The sequence below is a fragment of the Eucyclogobius newberryi genome, unplaced genomic scaffold (genome assembly GCF_026437365.1).
Source record: "Eucyclogobius newberryi isolate DKJ021-1_F unplaced genomic scaffold, fEucNew1.0.hap1 SCAF_12, whole genome shotgun sequence".
Classification (NCBI taxonomy): Eukaryota; Metazoa; Chordata; class Actinopteri; order Gobiiformes; family Gobiidae; genus Eucyclogobius; species Eucyclogobius newberryi.
Genome location: NW_027315746.1, coordinates 1,358,737 through 1,371,483, shown reverse-complemented (window position 1 = coordinate 1,371,483; position 12,747 = coordinate 1,358,737). Strand labels below are relative to the sequence as shown.

Here is a 12,747-nt window from a genome sequence, read left to right as displayed (position 1 = left end):
CCTGTCAAACCTGCCACTGCACCTGTCACAGAGACAGGTGCGGTGCAGGTCACGTGACTGTTGGAAGTCAAAGTAAAGCTGTTCAGAGACAACGCTGACGCAGTGAGTATTTCTTATGATTAACACATCAAATAATGGAACAAAGATTGATCCTTTTTCATATATTTGTATTTGTAAAACAATAACTCTGATGTAAATGAGACGAGCTTTGGTCCTTGTTTACAGTGAGCTTAGTGTGAATGAACTCTACGTATGTCACATCTGTCCAACCAGGAAGTCACATTAGAACCTTCAACATGTCAAACTAAAGACATTTAGTCTGTTTGTGCTTTTGTCAAACGACTTCTGTGTTTGTGGAAAAGAATTTCCCCTGAGGAACAATAAAGTCTAAAGTCTAAAACTAGACGACATGTTTAGAAAAGTCTGACATATGAATCCAGTAAAACAGGTTTGAAGCCTCCTGTTGGGACCTGGTGTCGACTCTTTTAAACATGGTTTTGGTTCATACCAGCTCAAGTATTTGATTACAACTAGTTTAGGTTAAAAACAATACATTTGTCTTTCATAATCTGCTTTAAATAAAACAAATGCAGTAAAATCCAGTGTTAAATGTGTTTAAAGCAGCTCTGATGTCACTCACACGTCTCTGAGGCTTTCACTTTGACTCAAACACCTGGATTTGTCATATTTTGTGATATTCTGAGGTTAATCCCAGTTTCTCCAGTGAAATCACATTATGTTCCACTGAAACTTTTGCTCCGTTCAGGAATTTAGAATGTATTTGTTTACAGACTTTAAAGGTCTTTATATAGTCCCGCTTTAATCACAGTCTAATCATTTATAATACACTATTAAGGAGGAAGAATATTTGTAAAAAGTGACAGGCAGTTGAGTGTAATGTGGTCATGTGAGCAGCAGAGGGAGACACAGTAACTCCACATCTGGAGAACAGAGCTTCTAAACAGGAGACATCTCTGTATGTTCTGTTCAAATGGACTCTTCTTCTGATTCCAGCTCCTACAACATGGACCCACCTGGACCTGGCCCCGGGTCTAAACCCAGACCTGGACCCAGACCTGGACCTGGACCTGGACCTGGCCCCGGGTCTAAACCCAGACCTGGACCTGGACCTGGACCCAGACCTGGACCCAGACCTGGACCCAGACCTGGACCTGGACCCAGCTCTCTGTCTCTGAAAAGTGATGACTCTAAATACCTTCCTCCGACCTTTAGTGAAGTTCCTCCTGAAGACCAGAGGTAAGACCTGCTTCATCCAGAGCTCTGGACACGTTCTTAGGACAGCGCCACCTGCTGCTCATCCTTCATCAGTGCAAACAGTGATCCTGTGTTTGAATGGAGCTGCTCTCAGTGTGAGACAGATGAGTTCAGGTGGGACAGGGTCTTCTACAGATTGTACAGAGTCTCAGAGAATCATCTGTTCTGAACCAGGACTGAACACATCAGAGTCTAACAACTGGACCACTGTAGATGATGGATTTGGATTTATGATTCACATTGTTTTTCAGCTGCATTTGACCAAAGAACCCACACACTGTAAGAAAAAGTAGTGTTTCTATACGGTAAAGAGCAGAATGTAGAATGCTGTAAATCTGCAGTAAACTTACAGTGATGAGAGAACTGCTTCTTACTGATGCATGTGGACAGTATCTTACATTAAGACTTGTATTTTTACACCCGCTGCTGTTGCATTTATACTGGGAAAGGCTATTGTGCTTTTCAAAATAAAACTCACTCATGCACAGTAGCTTAGAAACTGACTATTTGATTAAAAATGCAAATCCAACGTTTGTACAATACATATCACAACAGTCAAACTATTTAATTCTAGAACATTGTTCACATTTTAAAATACACTCATTAAAAGACTCAAGATAGACAGTTAATATAATCCTCTGACGACTCATCTTCAGCTCACATATGTATTACTTCTCTTCTAAAACTCTCAGTTACTATAGTTACAAAAAAGCTGTAAATTCATAATGAATTAATTAGCCCCAATTCACCTTTTGTCCAACACTTAAAAGCCCCTGAACACATGAAACAAGGAGCACAATCATTCCTCAAACTCTTCTATTGGAATACTGTAGTTCTTTTCAAACAGTTCCCTCTCAAGTGAACTCCAGGGTTCTTCTGCCTCTGCACGTGATTTAACATGAAGCAGTCTGAGAACACACAAGTTATAAGTCACTCAATATTGTCCATCTCATGAGCTCTGGGATCAAATATAACATGAGTTCAAAGCACATTTCATGTTGTGTCTGTGGATGAAAACTGTCTCCTCAAAATCATCTGAATATGTTCTGCAGTCTTGTGTTTTAAGAGTTAAAGATCAGCTGACCATGCAGCAGATATCTGGAAAAGTACTCATTATATCATCATAATAATATATATTATATGAAACAAGGCATTCATGTTTTGTCCTGTGACTTACTGACAAACACAACATTCAACAGTGTCAAACAGAAACAGACAAGATTTTACCTCAGAACATTTGAGAGCTTCTGGTCACCTGAAAATATAGAACACAATTATTGATCCACTTGTTCATATTTTAGAAACAAATACTGTGTAAAATAGTCAAATGTAGTTGACTTCAAACATTTCCCTTTCAGTCAAACTCAGGGTTCTTCTGCCTCTTCCACGTGGTTCAACATGAAGCTGCTGCAAACACAAGTTATACCTTTCTTTGGTTTATCTTATCTGTTTGACCTTATGACCTCTGATATCAAATATAATCATGAGCTAAAATCACTTTACAAGAGATGAAAGTGTGCGTTCTGTGTAGATTGTCTAAAATCCTGTGATACAGTCTTGTGTTACTTAAGTCAGAGTGAAGATGATGAGAAAAGATGAGCTGAGCATTAGCCACCGCAGCAGTTCTCTGGAAATGAACAGAATCAATAACATCTTTTCATCTTTTATCACAACTCAACCAGCAGCACAACATGAAGGTGTTTTCTGTGGAAATACATGTGTCGCACAAATGACACTGTTTCCAACAAAGTGTGTGCAAAGGTGGATTATATCATTATTAATAAGTTTGATCAACTTACTACTAATATTGTTGTAGAAAAAGGTTCAGTTGTTTCACCTGGACTCAGTTTTAGACTCTCATCCAAAAGTTATTGTCAATAATTGAATTTAGGCCCGGAACTCCGATGTTTATTCTATTGGGCTGGGCTTACCACAGAACTAAGTAAAAAACAGAACTAAGTAAAAACAGAAACACTTAACATTCTTTGTTTTCTATCAAGCTAGCCTCTTGTTTACTATCAGCCCTTTAATGGGCTATTACCTGATACTATACTGGTCCGTGTGTGTAAGTTTCCTATATACTTCTATTTGGAGCTTCCCATCCCGGTGCTTCCCGTTATCGAATGGAGGGTTAAGATTCAATCTTCCTGTAGTCTATAATGGAATTTTGAACCCCTGGAGAGGTAGAGGTCCAGGGCATTCGGATGCTAATCAGGTCCTCAGGGTGAGTGAGCCAGGAACTCTTGGATGAGAGTCGAAACGTCTTGTGCTTTCTAAACTGAGTCCAGATGACTACAACTGAACCTTTTTCTACAATGGAACACTCCTGGACAAATGAGGGACTACACCGACATACTAATAATGTTGCAAAGCCGTCCCCAAAATGGTGGATACTATTGACTAGAAAGAAAAGATTTGCGCCTAAAACAAATCATGTCAATGATTGCACTTCCGTTTTTGCTAATGAAGAGACACAGCCAGAAGCTCATGTGCAAGGACCATGAGTCTGAAAACAAAGAGATTATAATGATTTTATTGTTTTACAGGGAGCAAGGTCCAAAGGAGCAGCTGGACGCCATCTTCAGGGTGAGTATCCCACGACCGCAGCATGTGTGGGGTTCTCTGGTGCGCTCCTCAGGTTCTCTCTGTGACTCAAACTCTTCTTTTATTGTTATGTTCCAGCGTCTGGAGGAGGACGTCCTGACTTTTGTCATAGAGCATCTGCAGAGGCTCCACAGGCTCCTGGCGTCAGATTACCCAGAAGGCTCTGAGAGTAAGGGGGAGGAGCCGAGCAGCAGAGAGGTTCTGAACATCACCCTGGACTTCCTGAGGAGGATGGACCAGGAGCAGCTGGCCCAGCGCCTGCAGGACAGTAAGAACTCTGTTACTGTCCATCTGAGGAACAGCTCCAGGCTCTGATCTGTTTAACTTTACAATTAAAAGTAGATCATTTGACATTTTAGTGAAGAAGAAGTTTTCACAAATCAGAAGGAGCTTGAGTTGACAGTTGTTTGTGTCTTTATTCAGGAAACACTGTTGGAGTTTGTGGAGATAAACTGAAGTCTCATCTGCAGCAGAAGTTCAGCTGTGTGTTTGAGGGCGTGGCTAAAGCAGGAGACTCCGCCCCCCTGACCCAGATCTACACAGAACTTCACATCACAGAGGGCGGAGCCTCAGAGGTCAACCAGGAACACGAGGTCAGACACATGGAGAGCACGTCCAGGAGAGCGGCCGCTCCAGAGACCACCATCACATGTGAAGACATCTTTAAAGCCCGCTCACATTCACCAGAGCCAATCAGAGCGGTGCTGACGAAGGGCGTGGCTGGCGTGGGGAAAACAGTGCTGACTCAGAAGTTCAGTCTGGACTGGGCTGAAGGCAGGGCCCATCAGGAGCTCCAGCTGCTGTTCCTGTTCACTTTCAGAGAGCTCAATGTGTTCAGAGACACACAGTTCAGCCTGGTGGAGCTGCTGCACCACTTCTTCAGTCCATCCAAAGATCTCTGCAGCTTCCAACAGCTCCAGGTGCTCTTCATCTTAGACGGTCTGGACGAGTGCAGACTTCCTCTGGACTTCAGACAAACCCGGGTCCTGAGCGACCCCACAGAGTCCGTCTCATTGGACGTGCTGCTGGTAAACCTCATCAGGGGGAGCCTGCTTCCCTCCGCTCGCCTCTGGATAACCACGCGCCCCACGGCGACCAATCAGATCCCTGCTGAGTGCGTCTCCATGGTGACAGAGGTGCGAGGGTTTGCCGACCCGCAGAAGGAGGAGTACTTCAGGAAGAGGTTCAGAGACGAGGCCACAGCCGTCATCTCCCACATCAAGAGCATCCGCAGCCTCCACATCATGTGCCACATCCCGGTCTTCTGCTGGATCCTCTCCACAATTATACAGAAGCTTCTGGAACAAACAGAGAGACCAGAGCTGCCCCGGACTCTCACACAGATGTACATCCACTTCCTGGTGGTGCAGGCCAAAGTCCAGAACATCAAGTATCACCAGGGATCAGGGGCAGACCTTCACTGGACTCCAGAGACCAATGAGATGGTGCAGTCTCTGGGAAAACTGGCCTTTGAGCAGCTGCAGAAAGGAAACCTGATCTTCTACGAGAGTGACCTGAGCGAGTGTGGGCTGGACGCTGCAGCGGCCTCAGTGTACTCCGGAGTGTTCACACAGGTCTTTAGAGAGGAGCCAGGCCTGTACCAGGACAAGGTCTACTGCTTCATCCATCTGAGTGTGCAGGAGTTTCTGGCTGCTCTTCACGTCCATCAGACCTTCTTCAGCTCTGGAGAGAACCTGCTGTCACCACCACACTCCTCTGAGAGTCCTGAGTCTGAGGCAGACTTCTACTGCTCTGCTGTGGACCAGGCCTTACAGAGTCCAAACGGACACCTGGACCTGTTCCTGCGCTTCCTTCTGGGGCTGTCTCTGTCCACCAATCAGAGCCTGCTGCAGGGTCTGCTAATTCAGACAGGAAGTAGCTCAGGGACCAATCAGGAGACAGTGGAGTACATCAAAGAGAAGCTGAATGAAAAGGGTCTGTCTGCAGAGAGAAGTCTGAACCTGTTCCACTGTCTGAACGAGCTGAACGACCTTAGTCTGATGGAGCAGACACAGAGATACATGAGAGGAGGATAGTAGAAAAAGCTTCAGTTGTAGTCATCTGGACTCAGTTTGAAAAAGTAGACGTTTCGACTCTCATCCAAGAGTCATTGTCAATAACAGAATTTAGGTCGAGAACTCCGATATTAATACTGTTCTGTACCATCTTTTCTCCCTGCTTAAAACCTTCACCTCACCTCAAGCAGGGAGAAAAGATGGTTTGAAAGAGGAGTCAAGGAAGCTATTTTTGTTAAAAAAAGAAATGCCTTCTTTAAACAGAAATGGAGGGCTAAGGTTTAATCTTCCTGTTATTTATAATGGGTTACTGAACCCCTGGAAAGGTAGAGGACCAGTACCAGGACATTCAGATGCTAATCAGGTACTCAGGGTGTTTGAGCCAGGGTCTCACAAAGACAAAGAGGATTCTAATAGCCCATTAAGATTCTGAATAGGCTAGCTCGGTAGATACAAGGGGGAGTTTCTGTTGAAACAAACAACTCTTTCTACTTCAGGAAGGCTCCGCCCAATGGGCGGGTCTTACCACAGAACAGTATTAATATCGGAGTTCTCGACCTAAATTCTGTTATTGACAATGACTCTTGGATGAGAGTCGAAACGTCTACTTTTTCAAACTGAGTCCAGATGACTACAACTGAAGCTTTTTCTACTATGGAACACGCCTGGACGAATGAGGGATTACACCGACATGAGAGGAGGATGTCTCTCCAGGATAAGTTCTCCCGCTGAGTGGACGGCTGTGTCCTTCCTCTTACTCTCCTCAGACTCAGACCTGGAGGAGTTTGACCTGAGGAAATACGGGGCCTCAGAGACAGCTCTCCTGGGTCTGCTGCCGGTGATCAAAGCCTCCACCAAAGTCCTGTGAGTCCAGACTGTATTTAAAGTGCATATGAGAGGTTTGATTATACTTTTCACTGATACATAGTTTCCAGTTTGACCATTATGATGGTGTTTATAATGTTGCTTTCTGGTTGGACATGAGAACCTGATGTGACATGTAGAGTGATAATTCCACAACTGTTACTGTATATACTGTACATACACCTAAATATTATAGACTTTCATTTAGAGTTTTCTGTCTCCTCCCTTTTCAAATGTCTCTAGAAATTCATAATATAATAACAGAACAGTTAACTAAGAGTTAATAAGAATCTGCTCTACTTCCTTAAATTTTCAACTTTAAATGTTACATTTTTCTTTCAAATCTACAACTTGAAATATATCAAAATATGATCAATTCGACCACAGGCAGTGACCCACCAACTGAGTCATAATTAGAAAAACATGAAACTCATATGCACTTTAAACTTTTGTGTCATTGTTCTAGTCTCTAATGTCCCTCTGTCCTCAGTCTTCCTGCCTGTGTCCTGTCCCCTCACAGCTGTGGTCCTCTGGCCTCAGTCCTCAGCTCCTCCAGTCTCACACTCCTGGATCTGTCTCACAACGACCTCCAGGACTCAGGAGTGGAGCTGCTGTGTTCTGGACTGAAGAGCGCCCCCTGCAGACTGGAGACTCTCAGGTGAGACGCTCCCATGATGCACTCTGTCCCTTATATCTACATAAGTGTAACGCTGTCCCTTGTGTCCACTTGAGTGTAACGCTGCCCCTTGTGGCCACATGAGTGTAGCGCTGCCCCTTGTGGCCACATGAGTGTAACGCTGCCCCTTGTGTCCACATGAGTGTAGCGCTGCCCCTTGTGGCCACATGAGTGTAACGCTGCCCCTTGTGTCCACATGAGTGTAACGCTGCCCCTTGTGGCCACATGAGTGTAGCGCTGCCCCTTGTGGCCACATGAGTGTAACGCTGCCCCTTGTGTCCACATGAGTGTAGCGCTGCCCCTTGTGTCCACATGAGTGTAACGCTGTCCCTTGTGTCCACATGAGTGTAACTCTGTCCCTTGTGTCCACATGAGTGTAACGCTGCCCCTTGTGTCCACATGAGTGTAATGCTGTCCCTTGTGTCCACATGAGTGTAACGCTGCCCCTTGTGTCCACATGAGTGTAATGCTGTGTGTCTTTAGACTGTCTGGATGTCTTGTCTCAGAAAGGGGCGGGGCTGCTCTGGTCTCAGCTCTAAGCTCCTCCCACTCCCATCTGACAGAGTTAGACCTGAGCTACAACCATCCAGGACCCTCAGCAGAGCTCCTGACCGCTCTACGGGACGACCCCCACTGCCCCCTGGACTCTCTCAGGTCTGGGTCCTGGTTCAGTCTCTGGTCCATGGTTGGTCCAGGTCTGGGTCTGTGGTCTGGTCTAAACTGGACTTGTGTGTTTCAGGTTGGATCCTGCTGGAGAACAGTGGATGGTCCCAGGTCTGAGGAAGTGTGAGTCCCTGTATTTCATTCAGTTCAAAGAAACATGAACAATATGTGACTTTATCAGACTTCAAGTCTTCACAGTTAAAGAGGAAACATCTGAGTGAGAGATTTGAGCTGAAAAAGACTCAAGTTTTTGTCTTTGTTTATATGATTTATATAGCTTGAAATTAAAAGCTACTATTAAAGCTAAATCTTACAGAAAAATGTAGGGGTTCTCTTTAAAAACAGGCGATGTCGAATTCAAAGTGCTCAGGTGGATTTATTGTGCCAAACTCCAAAGTGCAAAAATAGTGAAAAATATAAAAAACATATTTACAGTGAGGAAAAATGTAATTTAAACTACCAGGAAATACTGGCTCGGCTTCGGTCCCACGCACCGCATCGGCGGAGCGAGGCTCAATAGGCTCAATAGGACAAGACAATAGGTAAGAGCTGGCATGTATGATTATTAGAATTATCCTAATGCGCGCAAGTGTGCACTCTTGGCAAATTAGTGTCAGAGGAGTGCGGAGAAAGATGTCAATGGTGCGCGTGGTGCGTCTGGTGCCCATGAATGAAACAGCAGGGAAAGCACAGAATTTCATCAAGCAAACGGCGACTACAAACAGAGACGCATCCTCTGGGACTTCCAGACACAGACAGACAGAATGGTAATGACAAACCAACCGGACATATTGGTGGTCTCAAGGGTCAGAGGAAAGCTGTGGTGGTCTCAAGGGTCAGAGGAAAGCTGTGGTGGTCTCAAGGGTCAGAGAAAAGCTGTGGTGGTGGACATTGTAGTTCCATGGGATGATAATATCCGGAAAAGGGAACATGAGAAACTAGAGAAATACCAAGGCCTCAGAGAGGAGCTGGAGAAGGTCTGGAGCGTGAAGGTATCAGTGGTGCCCATAGTGACCGGAGCACTTGGGGCAGTGACCCCCAAACTGGAGGAATGACCCCCAAATCAAATCAATTTATTTTTGTAAGGCCCAAATTCACAACAACAGTTGCCTCTGAGGGCCACAGGGAGAAATGAATCAACAATGTCTGTGGTGGCGATGGAGTCAGAAAATGTCTGTGGTGGTGATGGAGTCAGATGGCGATGGAGTCAGACAATGTCTGTGGTGGCGAGGGACGATGTCCCAGAGTCCTCTGTCCTTAGACCCTCCTTCTCGGCCAGGAAAAACTACAAAAAACCTCCTTGGGAAAAGTAGAAACCTGGAGGAGTTCCAGAGTGAAGGAGAGATCTGACTCTCACAGACGGACGCGAGGGAGACTGGAGCTGAACCCACTCTTCAGGCAGATGAGGGACCATCAGAGTCGAGCTTGACCCACTCTTCAGGCAGATGAGGGACCGTCGGAGTCGAGCTTGACCCACTCTTCAGGCAGATGAGGGACCATCCATACGGGGCAGGGACCACTTCACCAGGGGAGGGGCATCTGGGTCCACAGGTCCTCAGGAGTGAGAAAAAGAAAAAGGCGGTGAACAGTTTGCAAGTGGAATTAAGATTTTTTTTTTTTTTTTTTTGATAGAATAAGAAGTCAGAAGAAGAGGATAGTGCTCAAGCTGCCATACTTCCCCCAGCACAGTTGCTGCTAGGGCAGCGTAGCTGAAGCTGTGGGTTTATGTTTCTGTTCCTAACTAGTCTGACCATAAGCGATTTCGAAGAGGAACGTTTTAAGCCTGGACTTAAATGAAGAGACTGTGTCAGCATATTTAACATGGACCGGGAGCTGATTCCATAACACAGGAGCTTGGGAGCTAAACTCTCTACCTCCTACAGTACTTTTAGAGACTCTTGGCACCACCAGAAGGCCAGCATTTGGAGAGTGAAGAGCTCTGTTTGGATGATATGGTTCTATAGCATCTTTGAGGTAGGATGGGGCCATGCCATTCCTCCAAACTGGAGGAATGGCTTGAGCAGATCCCAGGAAAGTGCAGTGCAGGAACAGCAAAGGTACTGAAGAACCCACAAGCTCCCAGGGGCCTCTGGTAGAAGACCCGAGCTTGAAGGGGGATAAATAGAGACCACCCGCGGAGGGTGAGGTGAGAGTTTTATATATATATATAAACACTTCAGTTCATTCTTGAAATAATTAAAAAAAAAAATTACTTTTAGGAATAAATGTAATTGTTTTATAAATGATTGTAGGTAAAATACTATTATAAACTCTCTCTAAATGATTAGAACAGTTTGATAGAGCTACAATCCTAAAAATGTCATGTGTTTGTGTCTTCAGATTCCTGTGAGTTCTCTCTGGATCCAAACACAGCTCACAGAAGACTCAAACTGTCTGAGGACAAACGGACAGTTACCATGACGACAGAGGAGCAGCAGCGTCCACATCATGAGGACAGATTTACATACTGGCCTCAGGTCATGAGCAGCACTGGCCTGAGGGGGCGCTGTTACTGGGAGCTGGACTGGCGCAAGGGGATCATTGATGTAGCAGTGAGTTACAGAGGAATCAGACGGAGAGGGGAGAGAGAGGAGAGTGGGTTTGGAGACAATGATCAGTCCTGGAGTCTGAGCATCTATGATGGACGTTACTTTTTCTATCACAACAACAGACGAACACCCCTCTTCTCCTCCTCCTCCTCTTCCTCCTCCTCCTCCTCCTCCTCCTCCTCCTCCTCCTCCTCCTCCTCCTCCTCAGGTCGAGTGTCTGTGTTCCTGGACTCTGAGGCTGGATCTCTGTCCTTCTATGAGGTTCTCTCTGATGGAAAACTGTTCCTCCTCCACACCTGCAGCTCCTCCTTCTCTGAGCCTCTGTTTCCTGGGTTTGGACTGTGGGATGAAAGTTGCTCTATGTCTGTGGTGGATCTGAGGAGAGCGCCCCCTGGTGGACATATGTGACTTTTTTACATTATAAATATCTCAGCTTTTCTTTGTTCTTCTTTACACATCAGAGAAAATGTAAGGTGATCCACTGCAGGTTTTCCAAATATATCTGGGCTCACAGAGGTCGTGAAACAAAAACAAAAAGCAGTTTTGATCTTGTGGTTTTTTCTCACTACAATATAATGCAATGTCGAAGTTTAGTCTATACAGACTGCGAGAGGCGAAGATCGTTCTCAAGTTCTTTATTTGATGAAAACAGGGAAAAACAGGCAAAACAGTAGCATGTTGCTCGTCTTGCAGCTGAGATTCCACTCTTCACAAGATTTAGCTGTGTTTTATAAAGCTGTTGCATGGGTCTGATAAAAATGGCCTGACCTTCGCTATGACGTCCGCTTTAAGATTGTTTAGACTAGTCCACAGATGAACAGAAAATACACAGAATAGTTAAAATACACAGAATAGTTAAAATACACAGAATAGTTAAAATACACAGAATAGTTCATTGTGACCCATATGCAGCAAGATCATCTTGACTCATGATAAATAGGACACAGACAGGACAATAATTTGATCAATATCCACAATTCCCCCTTTTGATCACATTCACATGTGATCACACTAAAGAGGCGCCAGACGCAACCTCACAAAATAACAAAACATAAACCCCCCAAAACATATTAAATGTTTAAAAATCAAATTAAATCATTATATAATCAAGCCAATCCTTAAAATAACTCATTTAGTAAAAATCGATGTGAGACAAGGAGCATCCCCAGTTAGTGTAAACACATGGTGGGATGTAGTAATCAGACTAGTCAGATTCTGGAAAAAGTATAGGAGTCTTGTCACTATCAGAGTTAGATTCGTGTTTGGCAGAGGAATAGCGTGTGTAATCAGGGTCAAAAGATGTGCAGGTTATTTAGTAAGAGCAAATGCAATCAAGCGTTCTATAAGTGATCTAAGACAGCATAGCATCCAATCATAATCAATACACAGGCAATAACAATAATATTGGTGAAAAACAGAAACAGTGCCAGCCCAAGGCCAAAGATGTGGTATAACCAGGGAGACCACAAGGGGCAAGGGTGGTGGTAGATGATTCTGGCTTGACATGGGTTGGCTCATATTCATCATTTGAGGTCTTTGAAATTGGCAAGGTTGGTTTGGGGCCATTTGGTGTTGACCTCTTTGTGTTTGCCCTATGGGGCAGTCTCGAGCCCAATGTCCAGTTCCAAAGCAGTTTAAGCACTGATCAGGAGTCACACTGAACCTGTTTTGTCCTCTTCCTGCTCCTGCCCCACGTCCTCTTCCATGAGAGAATGTATTACGTTCACGTCCTTGATTGTAAATGATTTCTGAAGCAGGTGTGTTGTTCTTTGGCCCTGTGGCGGATGCGACGGCCTGTGGTTGTGTCATAATGGGTTGTACTTGTCCCAGGACCATTTTAACTGCCATAGCAATCTGTTGGGCACTGTCTGACACTGGGGTCTCTTCTGTTGCCACAGCCATTACCTTGGCAGACTTGCTTCTTTTTATCATTCACCTCTTCTTGGAGCTTTTTGAGTTGTAATTTGATCTTTGCCATTTTCATTTTTTCCATATCCTCATTCCGTCCTTTTTTTCCTTCAGGTACTTAGCAACGTGATGTTGGCAGTTGGCATCAAACTCTTTTTCTGTCTTTGAGGAAAGACCAACAACATCAGCCAAA

The 12,747-nt window shown here is 44.7% G+C and overlaps 1 protein-coding gene across 1 annotated transcript; it reads left to right on the top strand.

The window, feature by feature from the left end:
- The first annotated feature begins 976 nt into the window (after window positions 1-976).
- On the top strand, window positions 977-11,176 carry LOC140355912 (NLR family CARD domain-containing protein 3-like). The gene is made up of 9 exons (XM_072440560.1): window positions 977-1,257; window positions 3,822-3,861; window positions 3,958-4,147; window positions 4,303-5,900; window positions 6,586-6,758; window positions 7,249-7,416; window positions 7,918-8,088; window positions 8,174-8,220; window positions 10,438-11,176. Exons 1-9 carry the CDS (start codon window positions 992-994, stop codon window positions 11,052-11,054), a joined length of 3,270 nt encoding a protein of 1,089 aa, XP_072296661.1. The 5' UTR covers window positions 977-991; the 3' UTR covers window positions 11,055-11,176.
- Window positions 11,177-12,747: the final 1,571 nt, after the last annotated feature.